At 40.2% G+C, this 21,005-nt stretch overlaps 3 protein-coding genes across 3 annotated transcripts in view; 2 read left to right on the forward strand and 1 right to left on the reverse strand.

The window, feature by feature from the left end:
• The first annotated feature begins 2 nt into the window (after window positions 1-2).
• On the forward strand, window positions 3-4,834 carry LOC134882470 (aflatoxin B1 aldehyde reductase member 4-like). The gene is made up of 7 exons (XM_063910204.1): window positions 3-530; window positions 2,840-3,027; window positions 3,194-3,298; window positions 3,453-3,549; window positions 3,874-3,973; window positions 4,106-4,235; window positions 4,383-4,834. The coding sequence occupies exons 1-7, from the start codon at window positions 233-235 to the stop codon at window positions 4,542-4,544; spliced, it is 1,080 nt and encodes a 359-aa protein (XP_063766274.1). The 5' UTR covers window positions 3-232; the 3' UTR covers window positions 4,545-4,834.
• On the reverse strand, window positions 4,700-7,787 carry mrto4 (MRT4 homolog, ribosome maturation factor). The gene is made up of 8 exons (XM_063910206.1): window positions 7,668-7,787; window positions 7,370-7,428; window positions 6,691-6,794; window positions 6,526-6,607; window positions 6,371-6,438; window positions 6,129-6,280; window positions 5,473-5,549; window positions 4,700-5,348 (listed from the first exon to the last, which is right to left on the reverse strand). The coding sequence occupies exons 1-8, from the start codon at window positions 7,693-7,695 to the stop codon at window positions 5,205-5,207; spliced, it is 714 nt and encodes a 237-aa protein (XP_063766276.1). The 5' UTR covers window positions 7,696-7,787; the 3' UTR covers window positions 4,700-5,204.
• A 732-nt stretch (window positions 7,788-8,519) lies between these two features.
• iffo2b (intermediate filament family orphan 2b) overlaps window positions 8,520-21,005 on the forward strand; it is a 30,019-nt gene continuing 17,533 nt past the window's right edge. Inside the window, exon 1 of the mRNA XM_063910198.1 lies at window positions 8,520-9,499. Within this exon, the coding sequence (XP_063766268.1) occupies window positions 9,024-9,499 (476 nt within the window). The 5' untranslated portion in view covers window positions 8,520-9,023. The remainder of the gene's footprint in view (window positions 9,500-21,005) is intronic.

Consider the following 21,005-nt stretch of genomic DNA (forward strand, 5'->3'; position numbering starts at 1 on the left):
AGCCTGCATATGATGCAACGAGTACACTTCAGCAAATATTAACTAAATAAAACAGGAAACGGACACAGAAAACGAACTTTGCGCTGTCTCAACTACAGCTGAACTAAGAAGCCAAATAACTCCTCAGTAGTATTTGCGTTTTAAAGCTGTTAAGTAACTTTACGACGCTCCCTTATCACCAATTTCAACGACCTTTGTCCCTTAGTCTCATTGCTAGCTGCTGTACTGTAGCATGCAGTGGGTAGTAATCACAGGAAGACTGTGCACACTTGGACAGCGTCACATTATTAAAGACGTGCGTAAACATTTGCCGAGGTTTGTGGCTCGTCGAAACATGTCGTCGTCTCAAGGTAAGCGGCCGGTTACCTTACTGGGAACTATGGCTTTCGGAGGGCGAGCCGACGCGGAGCAGAGCCTGGAGATGGTGAAGACTTTCCTGGACAGGGGGCACGTGCTGGTGGACACAGCCTTCATGTATGTGGACGGAAAGTCAGAGACGGTCATAGGGGGCATGAATCTCCCTAAAACAGGTACATCAGCAGCACTCATATATCCACGTTGCATGCTAACGTTAACTGATCTTTTATATGTGGACTCCCCCAGAAAGCCTGCAGACTGGCTTGGCACCAGCTTTGAATTGTGGGTACCAAAATTGTTCAGCAGAGGAACTGCTGTGCATTTTATTTTGAATTGCCCCAATGTTCTTTTAGTATCGGGAATATTGATGATAGGTTCACTTGCATTGGAATATTATAGGTTAAGATAACACTTTTTAAATATCTTGGACGAAATAAACATGCTACCTATCAGATTAAGAACATACACTTGCTGTAAATAGCGCCACCTTTACAAGCCGCAACATTAAAGTGATGAACACAGCCGTTTGAATGAGTAGAATTGCTACTATTGCAATACAAGTATAATGCTGTGTATGTATGTATGTATGTATGTATGTATGTATGTATGTATATATGTGTATATATATATATATATGTATGTACAGTGGGGCAAAAAAGTATTTAGTCAGCCACCAATTGTGCAAGTTCTCCCATTTTAAAAAGATGAGAGATGCCTGTAATTTTCATCATAGGTACACTTCAACTATGAGAGACAGAATGAGAAAAAAAAATCCAGGAAATCACATTGTCTGATTTCTAATGAATTCATTGGTAAATTCCTCGGTAAAATAAGTATTTGGTCACCTACAAACAAGCAAGATTTCTGGCTCTCACAGACCTGTAACTTCTTCTTTAAGAGGCTCCTCTGTCCTCCACTCGTTACCTGTATTAATGGCACCTTTTTGAACTCGTTATCAGTATAAAAGACACCTGTCCACAACCTCAAACATTCATACTCCAAACTCCACTATGGCCAAGACCAAAGAGCTGTCAAAGGAGACCAGAGACAGAATTGTAGACCTGCACCAGGCTGGGAAAACTGAATCTGCAATAGGTAAGCAGCTTGGTGTGAAGAAATCAACTGTGGGAGCAATTATTAGAAAATGGAAGACATACAAGACCACTGCTAATCTCCCTCGATCTGGGGCTCCACGCAAGATCTCACCCCGTGGGGTCAAAATGATCACAAGAACGGTGAACAAAAATCCCAGAACCACACGGGGGGACCTAGTGAATGACCTGCAGAGAGCTGGGACCAAAGTAACAGAGGCTACCATCAGTAACACACTACGCCGCCAGGGACTTAAATCCTGCAATTCCAGATGTGTCCCCCTGCTTAAGCCAGTACATGTCCAGGCCCTTCTGAAGTTTGCTAGAGGGCATTTGGATGATCCAGAAGAGGATTGGGAGAATGTCATATGGTCAGATGAAACCAAAATAGAACTTTTTGGTAAAAACTCAACTCGTCGTGTTTGGAGGAGAAAGAATGCAGAGTTGCATCCAAAGAACACCATACCTATTGTGAAGCATGGGGGTGGAAACATCATGCTTTGGGGCTGTTTTTCTGCAAAGGGACCAGGACGACTGATCCGTGTAAAGGAAAGAATGAATGGGGCCATGTATCGTGAGATTTTGAGTGAAAACCTCCTTCCATCAGCAAGGGCACTAAAGATGAAGCGTGGCTGGGTCTTTCAGCATGACAATGATCCCAAACACACCGCCAGGGCAACGAAGGAGTGGCTTCGTAAGAAGCATTTCAAGGTCCTGGAGTGGCCTAGCCAGTCTCCAGATCTCAACCCCATAGAAAATCTTTGGAGGGAGTTGAAAGTCCGTGTTACCCAGCGACAGCCCCAAAACATCACTGCTTTAGAGGAGATCTGCATGGAGGAATGGGCCAAAATACCAGCAACAGTGTGTGAAAACCTTGTGAAGACTTACAGAAAACGTTTGACCTCTGTCATTGCCAACAAAGGGTATATAACAAAGTATTGAGATGAACTTTTGTTATTGGCCAAATACTTATTTTCCACAATAATTTGAAAATAAATTCTTTAAAAATCCTACAATGTGATTTCCTGGATTTTATTTTCTCATTGTGTCTCTCATAGTTGAGGTATACCTATGATAAAAATTACAGGCCTCTCTCATCTTTTTAAATGGGAGAACTTGCACAATTGGTGGCTGACTAAATACTTTTTTGCCCCACTGTATGTATGTATGTGTGTGTGTGTATATGTATGTGTGTGTGTATATATATATTATGTGTGTGTATGTGTATGTATATATATATATATATATATATGTGTGTATATGTGTATGTGTGTGTGTGTGTGTATATATACACACATATACCTATATAGTAGTTCTATAGAAACATGATGATTTGTTGAGCAAAGATCACTGCTGAGAACATCTTCTAATTCAGTGTTTTTGTGTGACAGTAAGCATAGCTACCAAGGCCAACCCCTGGGATGGAAAGACTCTGAAGCCAGAGAGTGTGCGCTCTCAGCTGGAAACCTCCCTTCAGAGGCTTAGGACAGAATGTGTGGACCTTTTCTACCTCCATGCCCCCGACCACCAAAACCCCATCCAGGACACACTTAAGGCCTGCAATGAACTCCACAAAGAGGTAAATGAATCGATGCCATATGTTCTGACTTGTGTGTTGCTGAAACCTTTCCTGCATCAAAGATGGAACATATTTGTCCACAATTTACTAATTATAAGTTGCATTCATGATACTGCACCTATTTTTTGGAAACATTTGATTAAACTATGATTTCATGTTCAAACAGGGAAAGTTCAAAGAGTTTGGCCTGTCAAACTATGCTTCCTGGGAAGTGGCTGAAATAGCAAGCATCTGCAGACACAACAACTGGATTGTTCCCACAGTGTATCAGGTAGCCTTGTACTTACATCAATTGCATTGGTTTACAACATTAAAGCTACTATTATATATCCAGGTATATATACGTAAACAAAGCGTATCCAAAATTGCCAAGAGAATCCATTGCTGGAAGTTTTTTGCACCTTAACTTTTATAACTTTTCCCAGGGGATGTACAATGCCACTACAAGACAAGTTGAGACGGAGTTGCTGCCATGTCTGAGATATTTCGGAATGAGATTCTATGCATACAATCCTCTAGCAGGTGCAATATTTTTTTTTTTCTGTGGTAAACCTTGCCGCTACTAATTGAATTGTTTCTTTTAAAATAAAAACTCACTCAATTGATAAATGTGTTAATCTTTAATCTATATGGATGGCAGTTTGACCCAGACTAAAATAGTGCCACCATGAGGAGAATATGATAAACACCTGCATGTTATCATTTAATGTAGATGAAAGCACCCCTGTCCATGGCCAGCCACACCAAGGCACACTTTTGTTTGGTGTGATAAACAGTATTGAGTAAACAAATAGTAGACCCGTGGATCATTATGGTTGGAATTCTTACATCACTCCTCTTCTGCAGGTGGCCTGCTGACAGGAAAGTACCATTACGAAGACAAAAATGGTTCCCAGCCTGGAGGACGATTCTTTGGTAACAATTGGGCTGCAGCATACAGGGACAGGTGAATGACTCCTAGTTTAATTTGAGAATTTCCCAATAACTAACTTATTTTAGTTGCATGTTTTGATTGATTTCTCCATTCATGTGCATTTAACATTTTTCTAAAACTAAGTAAATGTCCATTTTCTGTCAGATACTGGAAGCAGAGTCAGTTCGAGGCAATAAATCTGGTTATCGAGGCCTTGGAGACAGTGTACGGCTCAGAGAAACCCACCATGACATCTGCTGCTATGCGCTGGATGTACCATCACTCCCAACTTAAGGTACCGATTGTGCACGTATAAATGTATAACTTATCTTTACACTTGAGTCTGAAGGCTGCATTAGTGCTTATAGTAGTTGGAGATTGTTATACCATGTAACACCTTGTTAAATTACAAAAATGAACATGAGATTGTCTGATGTTCCAGGGTGATCTTGGTGATGGAGTCATCATTGGCATGTCAAGTATGGATCAACTTCAGCAAAACTTGGCAGCTGCAGAGGAGGGTCCTCTGGATGAGAGAGTGGTCACTGCTTTTAATGACGCCTGGAATCTTGTAGCCCATGAGTGTCCAAACTACTTCCGCTAAGATACAAATCTGCCTAGTCAACTTTTTTTTTTATTCCTCAAGTTTAAAGGAAAAATCTGCTAATGCGCCTTTCCATTTGAGAAAACCATACTCTTGTTCTTGAAAGCACACTTGAAAGAGTTTTATCTTACAAATGAATCAATTGGAGCCTAGAATGCATTACGTTTAGAGCACTTCATTGTCAATGTACAAATGTAAAAACTAAAATATTTTTCCAGGGAAAAAAAACAACATTTTCTGAAGTCTGTCTTAAACTGTTACAATAAAATAATTTTTTTGTCACAACAAAATGTTTTTGTATTTTTCTACGGATAAAATACAGCAAGTGGGTTAGTTCAGCACGTGATGACATTGTGCGTACAAAATTATTGTGATTACAAGTAGCATCAACATGATTACATACGGGAGATCATTAAGTCTTCAACTCCATTCACCAGTTTTTACTGAACAACTCAGTCCGAAGCTGAAACTGGTAAATGTAGGACAGTAGGTCCTGTTTTGGGGTGAAAAAATGACAAAGGAGAGAGTTCACAGACTCCAGGTGGAGCACTGGTAGCCAGGCTGAATGGTTTTTACATTTATGTCCCCCTGCAGTTGAATGCAGGCCAAAAAAATTATAATAAAAAAGGCGCACAAGCTTCCCCTGCCCTTGCAGACGATTTATTCTGCATCGTCGTCGTCGTCTTCCTCTCCATTATCCATAGGCTCTTCCCCACCAGCAACGTTTTCAAACTCGCCTGTTTCTGAGTTCCACATACATTTGATCTGCACCTTGAATTCGGCCATCTCAATGTTGAAGAGTTTCTACGGTCAGATAAAGAGCCACTTTTAGCAGTCAGACAAACACAGGGCAATGTATTGGCCGGAATCTGATAATATTACCCAGTATGACACTGCCAATATTTTCTGCAGTCAGTCAAAAACTCACCAGAATACGAGCCTGCTCAGGAGTGAGCACGTCTCCGTCCTTACAGACTTCATGGTCCTTCAGCAGGGTCACCACGCCTTTAAAAACAATTATAAATAATGTGACTATCATGCGTCATACCAAACTAACTGATTTGATGAAAAAAAAATCAGTTAAAGTGACAATTGTAATTCTTTATAAAAAAAAAAGGAATATCACCTGTTTCCCTCAAACAAGTTTAAAATATCTGATCCTTTCTTTAAGTAGTGACTGTGTTGCTAATGCCTGATAAAGAATATCCTTCAGTGGATTCACTGTCAATAAGCCAAACTATTCAATCAAGGATTTCAGTACATCAAAGATGGACAATGTAGATTGTTTTGAGTAAATCCTGCATACATCGTTCTGTGTCTCACAACTATTTCTAAAAAAATAGTCCCCAATAAAGGCATTAACATGTTTTGGGGATGTTTTAATCAGCTGAAAACGATTTAATTTGGACTTTAATTAAGGTCTCTTCTGCTGTCTATTTTTGAAATATGTTGCATTTATGCGCCTGACTCGTTACGCACGTTGAGCCTTAAGTCTTGAAGCAGGGTACAGAAGACAAAATGTTTTGAAAAATTGACCATTACAATGTTGGTTTTGGTATTTGAAAAATGTTTTCAAATTATTACCTTTCTTGAGAGCAGTGGGAAGTCCCAATTGCCTCAGCTGGGGCTCCATTGAGTGAGGAAACTGATCAAGGGGTCCCTCATCCAGTGTTGTGTCCATCTGTGCACGGTTGCCTGCTCGTGCATAATCCATCTCTTTGAAATGACTGAAATACCTGTTGATATAGAATACCATTTTGTCAACTAATGAACAACATTTTAGCAAATCACTGCTACAACATTGCATTATGTAAAGCTGTACTTACTCTTGTACCTCATCCTTTGTTTTGTTAGTGAATAGTACTCCTACTTCTCCTCGCAGATACTTGGTGACCTGCACATTGACAGAGAAAATAAAAATGTCATCTCTATGCAGTATAATTTTTACATTTCCTGGATGAACACCGCAGAGATCTCCTACCTTGTGCAAATTATCTTTGTATTCATCGGTTTCTCTTTTACCCAAGGCAACCACCATGACTTTATTTTTGCCGAAGAAAAATCTGTAAAGGAGAGGAGATATAAAACTCATACATAGAACACTAAATTCACATGTAAAACATAAATAAATCATCAGGCTTATTACCGGCTGTGTTTCCACGCTGTCCTGATGTCTTTCAGTTTGTTATTCCTCATATTAGCCACAGAGAATATGAACAAGTTTCTGTATGTGTCCACACATTTCCGTAACTAAAAAGGAGAAACAGGTGTAGAATTTAGTGCTATCCTTACAACCTTACCTTTTTTATAATGACTACATTTAAGTGTCTCATCTATAGACTATTTTAAACCATATTAGGCTCCCAAGCAACAATCATTTTTAATATGGATTAATCTGCAGATGATTTAATACTGTCATTACTAACATTACGGATAATCATGTCAGAAAATAAAGCCCAAAGATAATTAAGTTTCATATGACATTTTACAAAGAAAATGTCATCTAGAGTTATTGTTGCTCTTATCTCTCTTAATATCTCTACCAACATCTTTTTATGTTAATGGCATAATAATACTTGCATTAGGTCACAGAAACGTGTACCAATACTTACTACTGATTTTTGGACTGTACGCCTTAATAATGTATTTAATTCAAAGTAACTAGTATTGTTATTCATTTATTTTTTTGTTGTTGATTTCATTATTTTCTTACAGAATCAAACTGTTGCTTCGTAAACACATATCAAATGCCGTGCCAATAAAGCCTATAGTTATTGTAACATTTTCGTAGCTTTTTAGCATAGCATAGTAGACGCAAAACTCACCTCCTCGATTAATTTCTGTTTTGACTGGAGTCCTTTTTTTGCGGTTTTCGTTAACGAAACTGTGGGGAACACCGTGAGAAAATCAGTCAGTTATCTATGAGTTTAAGTGTTAAAGCAGCATCCCAATGTACGTAAAAACACCAATTCCCCTTACGGGGAAGCTAAAATTAGCTTTTTAGCTAACGTTAACGTTACTTTTCTGCCGTCGAGGACAGCGGCTATATACAAACACCCAGTTTATATAGTTATACGATTAATGTGTTTATACATTTCACAATTAGAAAGGTTATTTACTAACTTTTCTTGTCCCTCTTTGACTTCGGCATGGTTCCCTCTCACGATGCAGAGCAGCAGACGCACACGTGAAATGAGAAAGGACCCCAAATGTTTCTGTTTAGCAAAGCAGCTGACCATGTCGTGCCTGACTGAAAAGAAAACTTTTATTTTTTATTATTTATAACTTGCCTTACTTGAAACAGCTTGGTGTACATTGCTGAAACATGTGGTGGGTAATAATGTGGTGGGTAAGAATGTTAATCTACAAAAAATAGTGAAAACATAATCTCTAAAAAGATGCTATATTTAGCCTTTAGTAAATTATAAAAACATTATCTGCAAAAACGTAAAGCTCATGTAGGTCCTGGGTTGCATTGCTTGGTGGAAACAACACATTTTCAAAACAGCCTACAGCTAAAAGGTCAACAGGTGGCAGCAAATGCTCTATTTATGATGTGTTTCCACTACGGTTTTTTTCTAGAGCGCTTTACATTACTTGAATTACTTGCCTGCTATAAAATGTCCATGAGGAATGAGGAAGTGGAAGTTCAGTCGCCTACAGTGAATTCCGATATAAGCTAAAATAGCCTAAGATACAGTGATTCGTTCCTCGTCATTAAATTGCAAACCCTATCTTTTTAAATATAACATTGAGATGCACATTCAATGTAACATTTTAACATAATGAATAATGACTTTTAAACGACATTCATTCAAAATGCATTGTCATAGTCTATTAATTGGTCTTAAAATACGCCCTGAGCCAGTCTGGGATCATCGCCCTCAGTAAGCCAGACACGAGAGAGAAAATAGGGAGGGAAGTGGGAGGGGCTCATGCTGCTGATAGTGCCGAGTTTAGCACTTTGCAACATGATCCGCGCACACCACGAAGAGGCCGGGCTCTGCGGTGCTACGTCCTGCCAGCCCAACGCACCACATGGAGACTGGGTAGAGCCATAGTTAACGTGGATTGACAAAAGGAAGAAGGTGGACCTTATCCCTCTGGCTATATGAAACCGCTCAGCATCAGCAGCGTCTGCAAAGGCAAACAGAGATGAGGGTGAAGGGAAGTGCTGCTGGTGTTTATTTCGGTCTGCGTCAAACATCCTACAGAAGATAATGCCCTCGGTGCCTCTGAAGGGACTTTGTAGGTTTATTATTAAGGCAGGAGTCCATGTCAGTATCTCGCGGTAAACACCCAGCAGACAGTGATGGTCACCCCTTCTTCAGCATCTGCATTGTAAGGTGAACCTCGTCCTGGGGGTGGGCTTGTGAAGGAATAGGCTATGCAGAGATAAAAACAACATTTCTTTTATTGTTGTTGAATACAAACCAGACAGAGCCATAATTGGATTACCTGGTGTAGTTGTTTGTCAACATGAACTCGCTGTACTTCTCCGACTCTCCGCCCGGGTCGGTCTGCAACCCTCCAGCCGGGTCGGGCGCAGTAACCAGCGCCCTGCGAAATGACTTGGGCTCCAACATCCATGTGCTGAAAACATTGAACCTGCGTTTCCGCTGCTTCCTTGCCAAAGTCCACGAACTTGAAAGAAGAAACAAACTGCTGGAGAGCCAGCTGCAGCAAGCACTGTTGAAAACGCAGTACCGACACCTTTATTCCCGGGAAGTTGCAGTGCAGACAGACGGTCCCGATTCTCGTTTACCGGGAACCATCTGGAGTTTTACCCATGTCCGGAGGCAAGGGGAGCGCTTTGAGACCCTGCGTGGGCCTGGGGTTACGTGGTCGCACCCGGACGGAGTTGGGGTCCAAATAGACACCATTACCCCAGAACTGAGGGCTTTGTATAACGTGTTGGCCAAAGTCAAGCGGGAGAGGGACGAGTATAGGAAAAGGTGAGTACCAAAACCAGACTGGGATGCATGTTGGTATATGTGCTGTTGATACTTTCCCCAGAAAAATATTTATAAAGGTAGGCCTATATTTTAGACTTTCACGGGACATGCAGTAATTGCAATAGTTGAGGTTAGGGTTAGGGTTAGGATTATATTAAAAGGCTCATACAATGCTGTTTTCAAACCCCAAATATGGATATGTATTGTTCTATATCATACTAAACTTAATGTATTTGGTTTCTCATCTTTCAAAAAAGGCATTTAAGGACATCATCTTGGATTTTAGGAAATTGGGATGGGCCTTATTTCTTGCTGGTATATTTGCATGGGAGTAGCAAGAAATAAGGCCCTGAAAAATGTTGCTTTGGGCCACCTTTTTTTTCTGGGCCCCGATCATCACTGCACAGAACACTCACATTAGCTACACAGAAGTGAACATGAAACTGAGAATAAGAACAAAAAATAAACTATCACAGAAGCACTTAAAGTTTTGGTAAGAGTATTACAGGAATATTCAAGTGATCTCATGTTAATCCTAATTTATTGCCCACACTACAGTCACTCAAATGCCAGAACTTCAAGGGTTTACTTAATGAATGTTAACATGACGTTTAACCCTTTGTTGACTGCCCCGAACATTCCATTTTTTCCACACTTGATGACCTCATGGCACAAATAACCTTACTGTGTGGCCATACTACATGGCAGAGATGAAATATACACACCATTGTAATCAGAAGAAAGAGCACTTTAAAATGGTATAAAACATAAATAATTATGTGTAAAGGTAGCATAATTATTTTTATAAATATGCTCAAAATTAATCCGAAAAAATCATAAAAATTACAGATTTCAACAGAAATGTTATTTTTTCCCTATTTTCTGTTGTAGATAGGGAAAAACATAGAGTATATGACAGACTAGCAAAGTTGTCCCCTACTCAATGAAAAAAAACAGAATCAATTTATCATTTTCTGCTCAAAAGTTATGGTCAATTCATTATGCCCTGTACGTTTGCAGAAAATTATAGAATCTTTACAGAGTAGAATGTCTTCACTGCCCAATTTGACATTTGACCTCAAAATCCAGACAGAATGGTCAAAATAAGTTATTTTGGCCATATATCAATGAGACAGAGCTATATATGGTATGTTTCATTATACTTTAGGACAGGTAATACAAATCCTTCTGGAAAAGAAAGTGTTAACCTTTTAGTGACCGCTGAAAATTTACACCTAAAAAACCCAAATATGTACATTTTAACTTTTTTTTTGTAAACCACCAAAACACCCAACATCAATTTTGATGGTATTTAGTTGATTTATTTGCAAACATAAGTTATTACAAAACATATTGCTTAAGTCATTTTTTTTTAGATGTGGTAACTCAATAAAGAAGTGCAATTATCAATCACGAAAAATAACAATCAATAAACATAAGCAGCAATGGACAAAAAGTCAACCATCAACTAAAAAAGTGCTTCTTATTTAGGATGAAAAGGCATGTCAGTCAATCAATAAAATCTAATAATAAATGTAAATTCATTAGTAAGTGCATTTCCAATAAACAATCAATAGTAAATGAACACTCAATGTCAGATCAATGGTAATGGGAAGTGCCTCCTGTTTTCATGTGCAATAAACAATATTTTCTTGTCAATCACTATAAACAGTACCAAAACGTTCTTCTTATTTATATTTAACAAACAATACAAAATCAATCAACAGCAACGGTCAATCAACAATCAACTAAGACAGTGTTTCTAATTGATGATGAACAATCATGTAAAGTGCAGTCAATGAACAATTATGACAAGATAAATCAACAAAAATCAAGGAACAAAACTAATCAATTTCTGTGTTCACAATTCATTTTTGTTTTTATTGCTCTTTCTATGTTCATAATTCTTTGTATGCCATACTTTAAAACAATTCTTGTCTTGAGTTATGTGCAAGTAGACCTGGCATTGAGGGGCATCACATTTTGTAACAACCTTGAGTGCTTGTTTGCTGGTGTCATAGCAGACTCTACAATTTCTCTTTGTATCAGAGACAGAAGGAATGTGATCAGAGACAAATTCCCCAGGGTTTTGTACAGAAGCATAAACTGGGGGCTCTCCATACTCCTCAAGGCCAGCCAGCTGCCGGACAAGCTCCTCTCTGAATTCGGTCACAGAATACTTTTGTGGTCGCTTGAGCGCAGCTACATCAGGGTTTGCAGCCCGGTGAATCTGGAACAATATGAAGCTGTTTACGACAGCAATATCCATCATATGAAAGAAGAGAGTCTTCCACCATCGCATGCACTTTCTCAAGGCTGTGCTCTGCCCAATAAGCTGGTCAGACCGGTCAACCCCATTCATGAAAAAATTGTAGTCATGTATAGCCTTGGGTTGTTTCACTCTAATACAATGCCACCTGTGTGCGAATTTTTCTCTCCTTTGCACATGCAGGAACTCATTTGCTGAGTGGATAGATGACAGAAGGGTCACAGGCCTATTGTCCTTCCACTGCAATGCCAAACAACAGTTATCGCGGACCCACCTCATAGCTCCCCTATCTTTCCCTTTCACCCACTGCTTCCCTTTCTTTACTGAGTCAGGGAAACCTTTTCTGTTTTCAGCTGCAGTCCCACAAGAAGGCATCTGGAGCTGAAACAAGTCCTTTACTAGTTTTGGGGATGTGTAAAAGTTGTCAAAGTACACATGATACCCCTGGTGTGCAAGAGAGCTACAGAGTCTCATCACTACATCATACCCCAAACCATTCTCACTAGGTGCAGCATTAACATTTCGGCCAGTGTAAACGTCAAAGTCATAAGTATAACCATTCAAACTGTCAGCTAACACCCAGAGCTTAATTCCCCACTTTGTGGGTTTGTTCTTTATATACTGGCGAATACCAGACCTATGTTTAGATTTCACCATTCTTTCATCCACAGCAACATGCTGGAATGGTTGGTAAAGTGCTTTACACGTCACCTTGAAAGTCTCTAACAGGCCAGTGATTTTACGTAGTTTATCACGCTCATCTTCAGCACCATGATCTACAACATGGAGCATTGCCATCAATGCTTTGAACCGGTCTCTTGACATTATGCTGCGTGCCCACAGGCCATGGTACAGGGTTTTGGTGCTCCAGTATCTGTAAAAAGAACTAACTGGGACAAGGCCACAAAACATTACAAGGGCCATCAGTCGTGCCAATTCATCTGGACTGGTTTCTTTCCATGTACCATCTGTGCCACCATAATAGGGCTTTCTGAGTATTTCCTCCCAGGCATAAGCATTTGTGTAGGTGCAGATTTGTAGCAGGAGGGCATCAGTAAAAAAAAGTTGAAAAAAATCTATGGCTTTGGTCATGGTACCTCGTGTTACTGGTACATCTAGGTGAACACCAGGCTGGCGTACAGGACGGAAAGATGGCAACTGGTTGGGCATGTCTGGATCATCATAGCTAGATGTCTGGACAACAGGTTGATTCACTCGATGTGCAGCTCTCCCTCGTCCTCTCCCTCGTCCTCTCCCTGCGCGCGGTCGCTCTGGCATTTCTTCTGGTGCCTCCCTTTCAGGCTCAGGCTCAGGCTCATCCTCCTCTGAGTCGGTGGCAGAACCAGGAGAAAGTTGAGTTCTAAAAGTTGAGATATAAAAAAAACAATACAAGTTGTTCACAACCTAGGTCAAGGCTAATTCCAGTCAGAAAAGGTGGTAGCAGAAAAGTTGCCACTGTCTACATGTCATTATTTTCTTTCTAGAAGTTGAGATAAAAAAAAACAATACAAATTGTTCACAACCTAGGTCAAAGCTAAGTTCAGTCAGAAAAGTTGTAGCAGAAAGGTTGCTTACTTACTAAATATCATTAGGCTACTTTCTGTCTAGAAGTTGAGAACAAAAATACAAGTTGTTCAAAACCTAGCTCAAGGCTACTTTCAGTCAGAGAAGGTTGCTACTTACTAGGCATCCCATTACTTTCTTATATGCCATTACTTTCTTATAGGGAGCAAAAATAGACATTTCTGGAACTAAACAGAACGAGTAACACTGATATTTATTTATTTATTCAATCCTATATTCAGCTCTTCATCCAGACATGCCCATGGCATATGCTAACAACGCTACAATGTTGGCAAAGGGCTAATTTACCCGCGAGAGATAAAGCGCTAGTGATGCGCGGGTTAAGGATTTTTAACCCCCGCACCAACCCAACCCATCGTGACAGCCAATCCGCACCGCCCGACCCGCAAAATTACGCTCTGATTTTTTAACCCAACCCGACCCAACCCGCGAAAATGGGAGAAAAAAAAAAAAAAAGATACCAATGAGTTTACGTCGTGATTTGCCAAACGGTAGGCCTATTAACGAGGGGTTTTGCTCACAATTATGAGGAGATGCACGGCAGGCTATTATTTTCGCTAAACAAATGATTGACAGGAGGCATAGCTCGCAGCTTGCTGCTGCCTTCTGACGTGCTGCCTGTGTGCGGTGCATGAGACGGAGCGGGAAGAGAGGGAGAAAACCCCATTTTATCCTTACACAAAAGACAAGCATATGAACGGATACATATAACTATAATAGCTGGAATAATTGCGATTTTTACCCGACCCGCCCGCTACCCGCATTTTCCACGGAAAAAACAACCCGGCCCGCCCGACCCACGGGCTAGCCCGGCGGGACCCACGGGTTTTGGGCCAGCCCGCGCATCACTATAAAGCGCGATCAAAAATAAACAATCACCAGGCACGATTTTTTTTGTTGTGACAGACAAAAAAACACATTATACAAAAGGCACAGTCTACTCTGAGTATTATCCCTCGAAACTATAATGTTTTATGAAGCTGTAAGTAGTCTAAAATACAATCTTGAGTTTCAAGAACTTTATTTGTTTACTCACGTATCATCGTTGTCGTCGTCGTCATGAAAGTCTTCATTCAGTTCACGGTCCAACTCGTACTCTTCTCCACTGGATATACCTCCTATTTCACTGTCTTCACCGCTATTGTCATCATTTGTGTGTTGACAACACATTTCTGCCACCTCAGCAGCTGAAAAACGCACTTGAGGATGCCTACGATCTGACATGTTCATTCAGTGTGCAGCCGCGAAATGAGCCAAACGCGATTCACCTGGCGATTCACGCGAACCTTTTTAGGGCGGGACGATCACAAGATGTAAAATGACATAACTCAGCCAATAGGCTATCAAAACGAACTCAACTACTTGACAGTGATTGGCTAGGTGTTGACAACATATCTACATAGTTTTTTTAATCGGTGAGGTTAAATGCGTGATTCAAACACGGCGAAGACGTCATGGTTCGATATCGAACCAAATTTACATGGGCCGTCAACAAAGGGTTAAAAGCAGAGAAGTTGTTCTAATGTTGTGCTACATTAAATCAAGACACACAATGAATATTTCTCTCAAATATAGGAGGTTTTAGCTAGTGAATTTGTTCAAATGAGAGCTGAATAAGCTGATTGAATAAATTGTTTTTTAAAATCACACATTTTCTTCAATGTGACCTTTCAGTGATTATCTGTGTTTATCTTTGAATATATCAGTATCTTTGGGTGTTGCATTGTTGGTTGGACAAATTATGAGGCTTGAAGACCTCACCATCGTCTGAGGAACACTGCGAGAAGCAGTTTTTTTTTGTTATAATTATTTAAAAGGCTGTGTGATTTAATTTCTGAAAAGATTGCAATTTTTTATCAACTCACAGAAATTAAATCTGAGCTTTGTTGAATTTAAACATCAGTCTGTGACTTCCCAATAATGTGCTTACCATGTGGGTGGGGTTAGTCAATGTCACCAGAAGCTCATCTGACGGTATAGTGGAGAGATGAGAGACATTGCAGTGATAGAGTTACATTTAAGGTAGTATATCACATGAAGGATGTCAGAGCCAAACTCAGCATTTCACAGAGATGTTTTCCCGGCATTGGTCATACTGTATCTGCTTCTCACAGTCCTCTTAGGAAATTCCTCCACCAATTGTTTAATTAGACACATTCATTTGGTTTCCTTGAGTAATCATTGTAGCAGCCCTGGCTGACCCACGTCACTGCTGGCCTGCTTGGCTGACTACTACAGTGAGACATGCCAAGCAACTACCTTCTTCTGTTTGCTGCCATGATTTAAGCCGAAAGGCATTTTTACAGGCCTCTGTCTGACCGTGAGGTGGGCTATGACGAACGCTGACTTCCCTGTGAGTGCACTGACTCAGTGACACAGAATGTGCGTGCTCTCCCACTCCTCTGGGAAACTGAATATCCTGCCCAGTCATTCCCTGTAACACCAGCATATCCTTTTTTGTGCAGTTCTGCTTGAAAAGATGGACGGCAGTGCCTGGGACTTCAGCCAAATTAAAAACTGCTGCAGCTAGGGTCCAAAATGTTAGATCTCAAAATGGAAGCTTTTGACTTAAGTGATTGAAACAGCCATCCACGTAGCTTTGTCATTCGGGTTTTAGTCATCAAAATACAGAAAGCTCTTCACACATCAAACCTCTATCCTACCTCCAACTGGCTGATGTTGAACTATTGTTAGACTGGTTTTCTATAGGTTTATTTAATTATTTTAAATCCAAAAATGGGTTATGTGCCTTACATTATTCTTTTATGACACTCACAAGGCACAAGGTGTCAAACATGTTTTTTATTGTCTTTCTATCGCTAGAGAAGTGTGGAACGAGACACATAGCCTTTATTTATTGACCAAAAACCATGGCAATCAATCTGTTTCTGCGTCTCTCACGTTCCTTCTCTGCTCTGAGCTGAATAATTTCATCACTGCTGGGTTCACCTCCCTGTTGTTTCTCTCCATCTCACTGATGTCACATTTTAGCATTGAATCCCCAAGTTCCATCATGCCAATCCTTTTTCTGTTCTGCACTCTTTCTTTGTGTTCAGCCATTCCTCCGCTCTTCACTCCACCCTCTTTAGCCCCTCCACCCCTATGCTCCTGTTTATGTCATACAGACTGCTTTGTAAGGCTTTCTCAATCCTGACGGAGCCCCCCCTTGTGCTCCTACACTGCCCCACTGACTTATTAACTCTTTACGAGTGTGGACACGCACAAGTAGATGGATGGCAAGCTGTTTTGTTTTGGATTTGGAATCATACATTGATGCATCGGTTGTTTGCTTTTCGTCCTTTAACATTTTCCCCTTTCTGATCAAGAGACGACTATCTGAACCTAAAGCAAAACTGGGTGATTTGACATATGTTGTATGTAATGAATACATGAATGGGCTTAAATATAAAAGAACAAATATTTGCTGATACAGTACTTGTGAAATATCTCTTGTCTTCAAAGTGGAAAAAGAAGAGGAGATTGTTCCAAGTAAGAATTATAAAAGTCACATAAAGTAGAAATAAGGTTCTGGCAGAATGTATATTTCTATGTTGTATCATCTACAGTTATTAGCCATTCTGGAAGAGAAAAGTTAATTGCTACAAAAAATCCGCTATTCTACATAATGAAAAACCATTTTGGTCGAGAATGGTCGTGTTCTTTCATAGCTATAGGATGTATTTGGGGATCTGTAAAGCTCTTTAACTGATTAAGTCCACATTCTTTACTAGTTTAATTGTTCGCCATTGAACACAAAAGTGTTCACACACACACACACACACACACACACACACACACACACACACACACACACACACACACACACACACATACACACAGTTCCTCTCTCGGTTTCTCACACACTAACGGCAGCTCTCAAAGCACAGGCTGCATAAATCAGACAGCCTGCTTACATGTGCATCCACTCACAGTGCCACAGTGTTTGGACTGTGGGGTTACACACCTCTCACACAGATAAATTACCGAGCAAGGAAAATGGGTAACGTCAGGGGCCTCATTCACAGTGTTCATCCCACTGCCTTGCGTCTCTGTGAAATGTATCACTTGGGGTTTACTAAGTGTCCGTCTGCAAACGCCACCAACATGAGAAGAGTGCTAAGAATTCCAAACACTCACAAAAGTATTTGTCACTCGGCAACAAACTGTATTCACTGGGAATCGAAACTGCAGCTGCCTGTGACAGCTATCTTTTAGTGGTCAAGGAGGAACATTTGTTTAGTATTTACATGTTGTACTTTTGATGGAAATATTGCACAAAGGTTTATCAGATTACTGCACAGACTCAAAGCCAGCATACTAGAGCCATACCAATGAAGATAAGGGTAGTTATTTGCTTATTCCAAAACAACCCAAAGATGAGCGCACAGTGTACAATTGACTGTATTTACATGCATTTCTGTGGAATGCAGGTGATTTGCTTAAGAGATGATTGCACAGAAAGAAAAAAAAGGGAACAGAGAGGAGGAAAATGTACATTTTGTATATTTAAGGTGCAATGCAGTTTTGTAAACATGTAGTGCTAAAGGACACATACGTCCTCTCCTAATAGGTTTTCTATTACATCAGTGATCTGAGGCCAAACAACTGTCCAGGAAGATGACAATGGGGGCGATGCAGAATGTATAGTGAGCAGCCTCTGGGCCTCCTGGGCATGTTCTTTCTGCATGAATAATTCATGTGCTACTGAATTTAGCTGTGTGTGGATCAATGCAAAGAGAATTCACAAAGTTCCTCTTTGAGGCTTTGATCTTTCTTTTTGTGATTAAAAGAGGTGAAAGTCAGAGCTTGGCAGCTCTTTGAAAGTATGATTCTGATAATTACAGGGCGAGGTGGACTGTAATTCCAAAGCTGAAAGCGGCATTGTGTTTCAAATATCATATTTCCTCACAAAGATCGACAAACTTCGATGATGATGATCTCTTCAGCCTGTCTCTGTCTGTCTGTTGCTGACCTGCCCTGCGTGTAATCCAGGCCGTCTATTCAGGAAAAGGATTTTCTCTAAGCCGTCACCTAGCACCAAGTCTCCAACATTCAGCCAGCCCTGCACCACATCCTGGCACGCAGCCGCCGCACTGAACTTGGGCCTCTCAAAATAGTAGATTCCCTGCTGCTGAAATACACAGAGAGCTCAGTTCACTCAGACCACTGAGCTCCAAATTACACCCTATATTGTTTCTCTCCTATTCCCATATGGGGTACACTTGGTCAAAATTCTTAAGTATTTTTAAAGGAGCTATTTTCTGTAATATTCCATATTCATTTTGTGGATCATTTCTAACATGCTGGATTGAGCTTAGTGGAAACATCTAACCACATATATCTTGTGCCTCTGTGCAGTACCTCCATTGTTGTTCAAAAACACTTCAAGGAGCCACACTACTGCACTGTTTGTTATTATAAAGAACACAAACTTTCTGTTTATTTTCAGTAAATCCCACATACACCGTCCTGCTCCTGGGGGTCAGGACCTCTCAGTGGGTTGTAAGATAAATCTGAGGGGTCCTGAGATCACTGTTAAGTGTTGAGTTAGAAGACAAAAAAAGAAGCTTTGTCGGTTTTAGCAAAATGGAGCGTTTCACTCATTAAGTTATATTAGTCAATTTGGGAAGGTAACATCACTCTACTTGAATCGCCTACAGCTTAGACACTTGTGATGAATGATTATCAGTAGGACTTGTTTGGGACCAATGCACTACTAGAATCACCAAATGTGAATCAATCCACTTTTCAGGCTTTTAAAAATCTGAATCTACACATTTCAAGGTTCAAAGTTTTTTTTTTGTCAGATGCACAGTCGCTACAGTGTAGTTATGGCATTACAAATCTCAGGTCCTAAGCTCCTCCAAGATTTTCAATTTGTGATATGTTATTATTTTTATGATATTTAGTACCACATAGAGGGCAGAAAAGTAGGTGTAAAATATTGAGAGATAGGTTTATGTATTATCACGTACTGTGTTTTTAGGAGGGTTGATCAATTTAAAAAAATACAAAACAGGTCATTGTTAAGGCAAGAAAACAGAAATGGGTTTTTTCTTGAACTCTATGTTGATCTATTTGAAGGCAAAAACTGTGTGTCATGTGACCATGATGGGAGTGTGTTTCCACCTCTGCTTCGTTGTTCCTTTTGTTCCCTCTGTGCTCTTGTCTGGAGCTGCCGTGCGGTGCAGCTGTGGTTGATTATTCATGGGTATCGATACATCTGAGAGCAGTGGCTCGTTGCCATATTTAAAAGTGCAGAAATGCACCTGTCTTCTGTAAGCACTGAATGCATAGAGAGAGTGCACTGTACTGTGGGCTTGATAGGTGTTTTCTTTTTTGGAAAATCACTGCATCTGTGGCTTGAGGCAAAGCAGGAGATGACGTACAGTTATATAAGTAAATCTTACTGAAGTCCATAATCATCAGAACTAATCCTAACACAATTTAATTGAACAAGTGTCTTAGTTTTTCTGTTGAGACCTGCTCCGTTTGAATAGCTTTTGCACCTAAAGGTCTAGATGTGCTGACACAACATCTTGACTTAATAACCACTGTATTTCAAAAGCTTGTTATTCCAGGAGAACTGATGTTTTTCCAGGCACAACAAATACACATAACTGTGTAGTATATATTATATGTGCCAGATAGAAGGGTCATATTTGAGATTTTTGACAGGCTCTTAAATCTCTGAGTTCCTGCATGCTTGACCTTAACCTAGACCTGATGTGTCTCCTCGGAGCTTCTTGAAAGTCTTGATTTAGTGACAGATTAAGTGCTTCAACCTCCTTTGGCACTCATCCTGTGGTTTCATTACAGTGCTTGCAGAAGCAAAACTAAATTAAATGCCCAATCTGTGTGTTGTCAAAGTCGTGTTGCCAACACGGTACTGTAACATAGCTGTTGCTCCAAACATAATTGGATTTCTGGTTATTTATTTTTCCTTATATGAAGGGGGTGTGTGTGTGTTGTGAAATGTTTGCATGTATCTATGTCAAAAAGGGATGTGCATTGATGGAGCTAAACAGGCAAATTGGGTCTACAGTTGCAATATTGTTGACTTTCAGTGTACATTGGTTTCATACAAACTGCTACTACAATAAATCTAATTTCTCAGGTTCCGCTGGACAGGTTATTTTTTGGTTTTTTCAATGCCTTTGCACCAGGGAAATGCGTCGTCGAAGGCATCCAGGTTTTAGGGTTGTCTGTCATTTCATCCCATTCTTGTGAAGACAATACTTCAGGAACGACATAATGACATAAATCTACTAATTAAGCGCAACTGTCCATTTGGACTCAAGGGTGAACTGATACAGTAGTTGATCAAGTGGCTGGGTCAGATGTGCAAGGTTGGTTCCACCTCATCCTTGAACAAGACACTGAACCCTGAAGGTCAGCGCAGTGCGTGGTTGCTCGCTGTGCTTTGTGTTGTGAGTGTGTATGAATGGGAAAATGAGAGCCACGCATACCTAGTCTGTTTAACAAAACTTGAAATGGACACAATTCAATCTCAACATATGGGGGAACTGGATGTACTAAAATAATGTAATAACAAATGTGGTCAAGAAACCAGATTTCCTCACAATACAGCGTCCAAAGAGCTATGGTTACTCCTAGGCTTTTTGCATCAGGTGTGTTTACCCTGCGGTACAA

This window comes from Eleginops maclovinus, chromosome 20, assembly GCF_036324505.1.
Source record: "Eleginops maclovinus isolate JMC-PN-2008 ecotype Puerto Natales chromosome 20, JC_Emac_rtc_rv5, whole genome shotgun sequence".
Classification (NCBI taxonomy): Eukaryota; Metazoa; Chordata; class Actinopteri; order Perciformes; family Eleginopidae; genus Eleginops; species Eleginops maclovinus.

Excerpts from the sequence above, each read along its gene's own strand:
- LOC134882470 (XM_063910204.1), top strand. The coding sequence starts at position 233 with ATGCAGTGGGTAGTAATCACAGGAAGACTGTGCACACTTGGACAGCGT. Across the intron at positions 3,028-3,193 it reads GCAATGAACTCCACAAAGAG|GGAAAGTTCAAAGAGTTTGG; the intron begins GTAAATGAATCG and ends ATGTTCAAACAG. Across the intron at positions 4,236-4,382 it reads ACCATCACTCCCAACTTAAG|GGTGATCTTGGTGATGGAGT; the intron begins GTACCGATTGTG and ends CTGATGTTCCAG.
- mrto4 (XM_063910206.1), bottom strand. The coding sequence starts at position 7,695 with ATGCCGAAGTCAAAGAGGGACAAGAAAA. Across the intron at positions 6,608-6,690 it reads ACAGCGTGGAAACACAGCCG|ATTTTTCTTCGGCAAAAATA; the intron begins GTAATAAGCCTG and ends TCTCCTTTACAG. Across the intron at positions 5,550-6,128 it reads TCCCACTGCTCTCAAGAAAG|GCGTGGTGACCCTGCTGAAG; the intron begins GTAATAATTTGA and ends TTGTTTTTAAAG.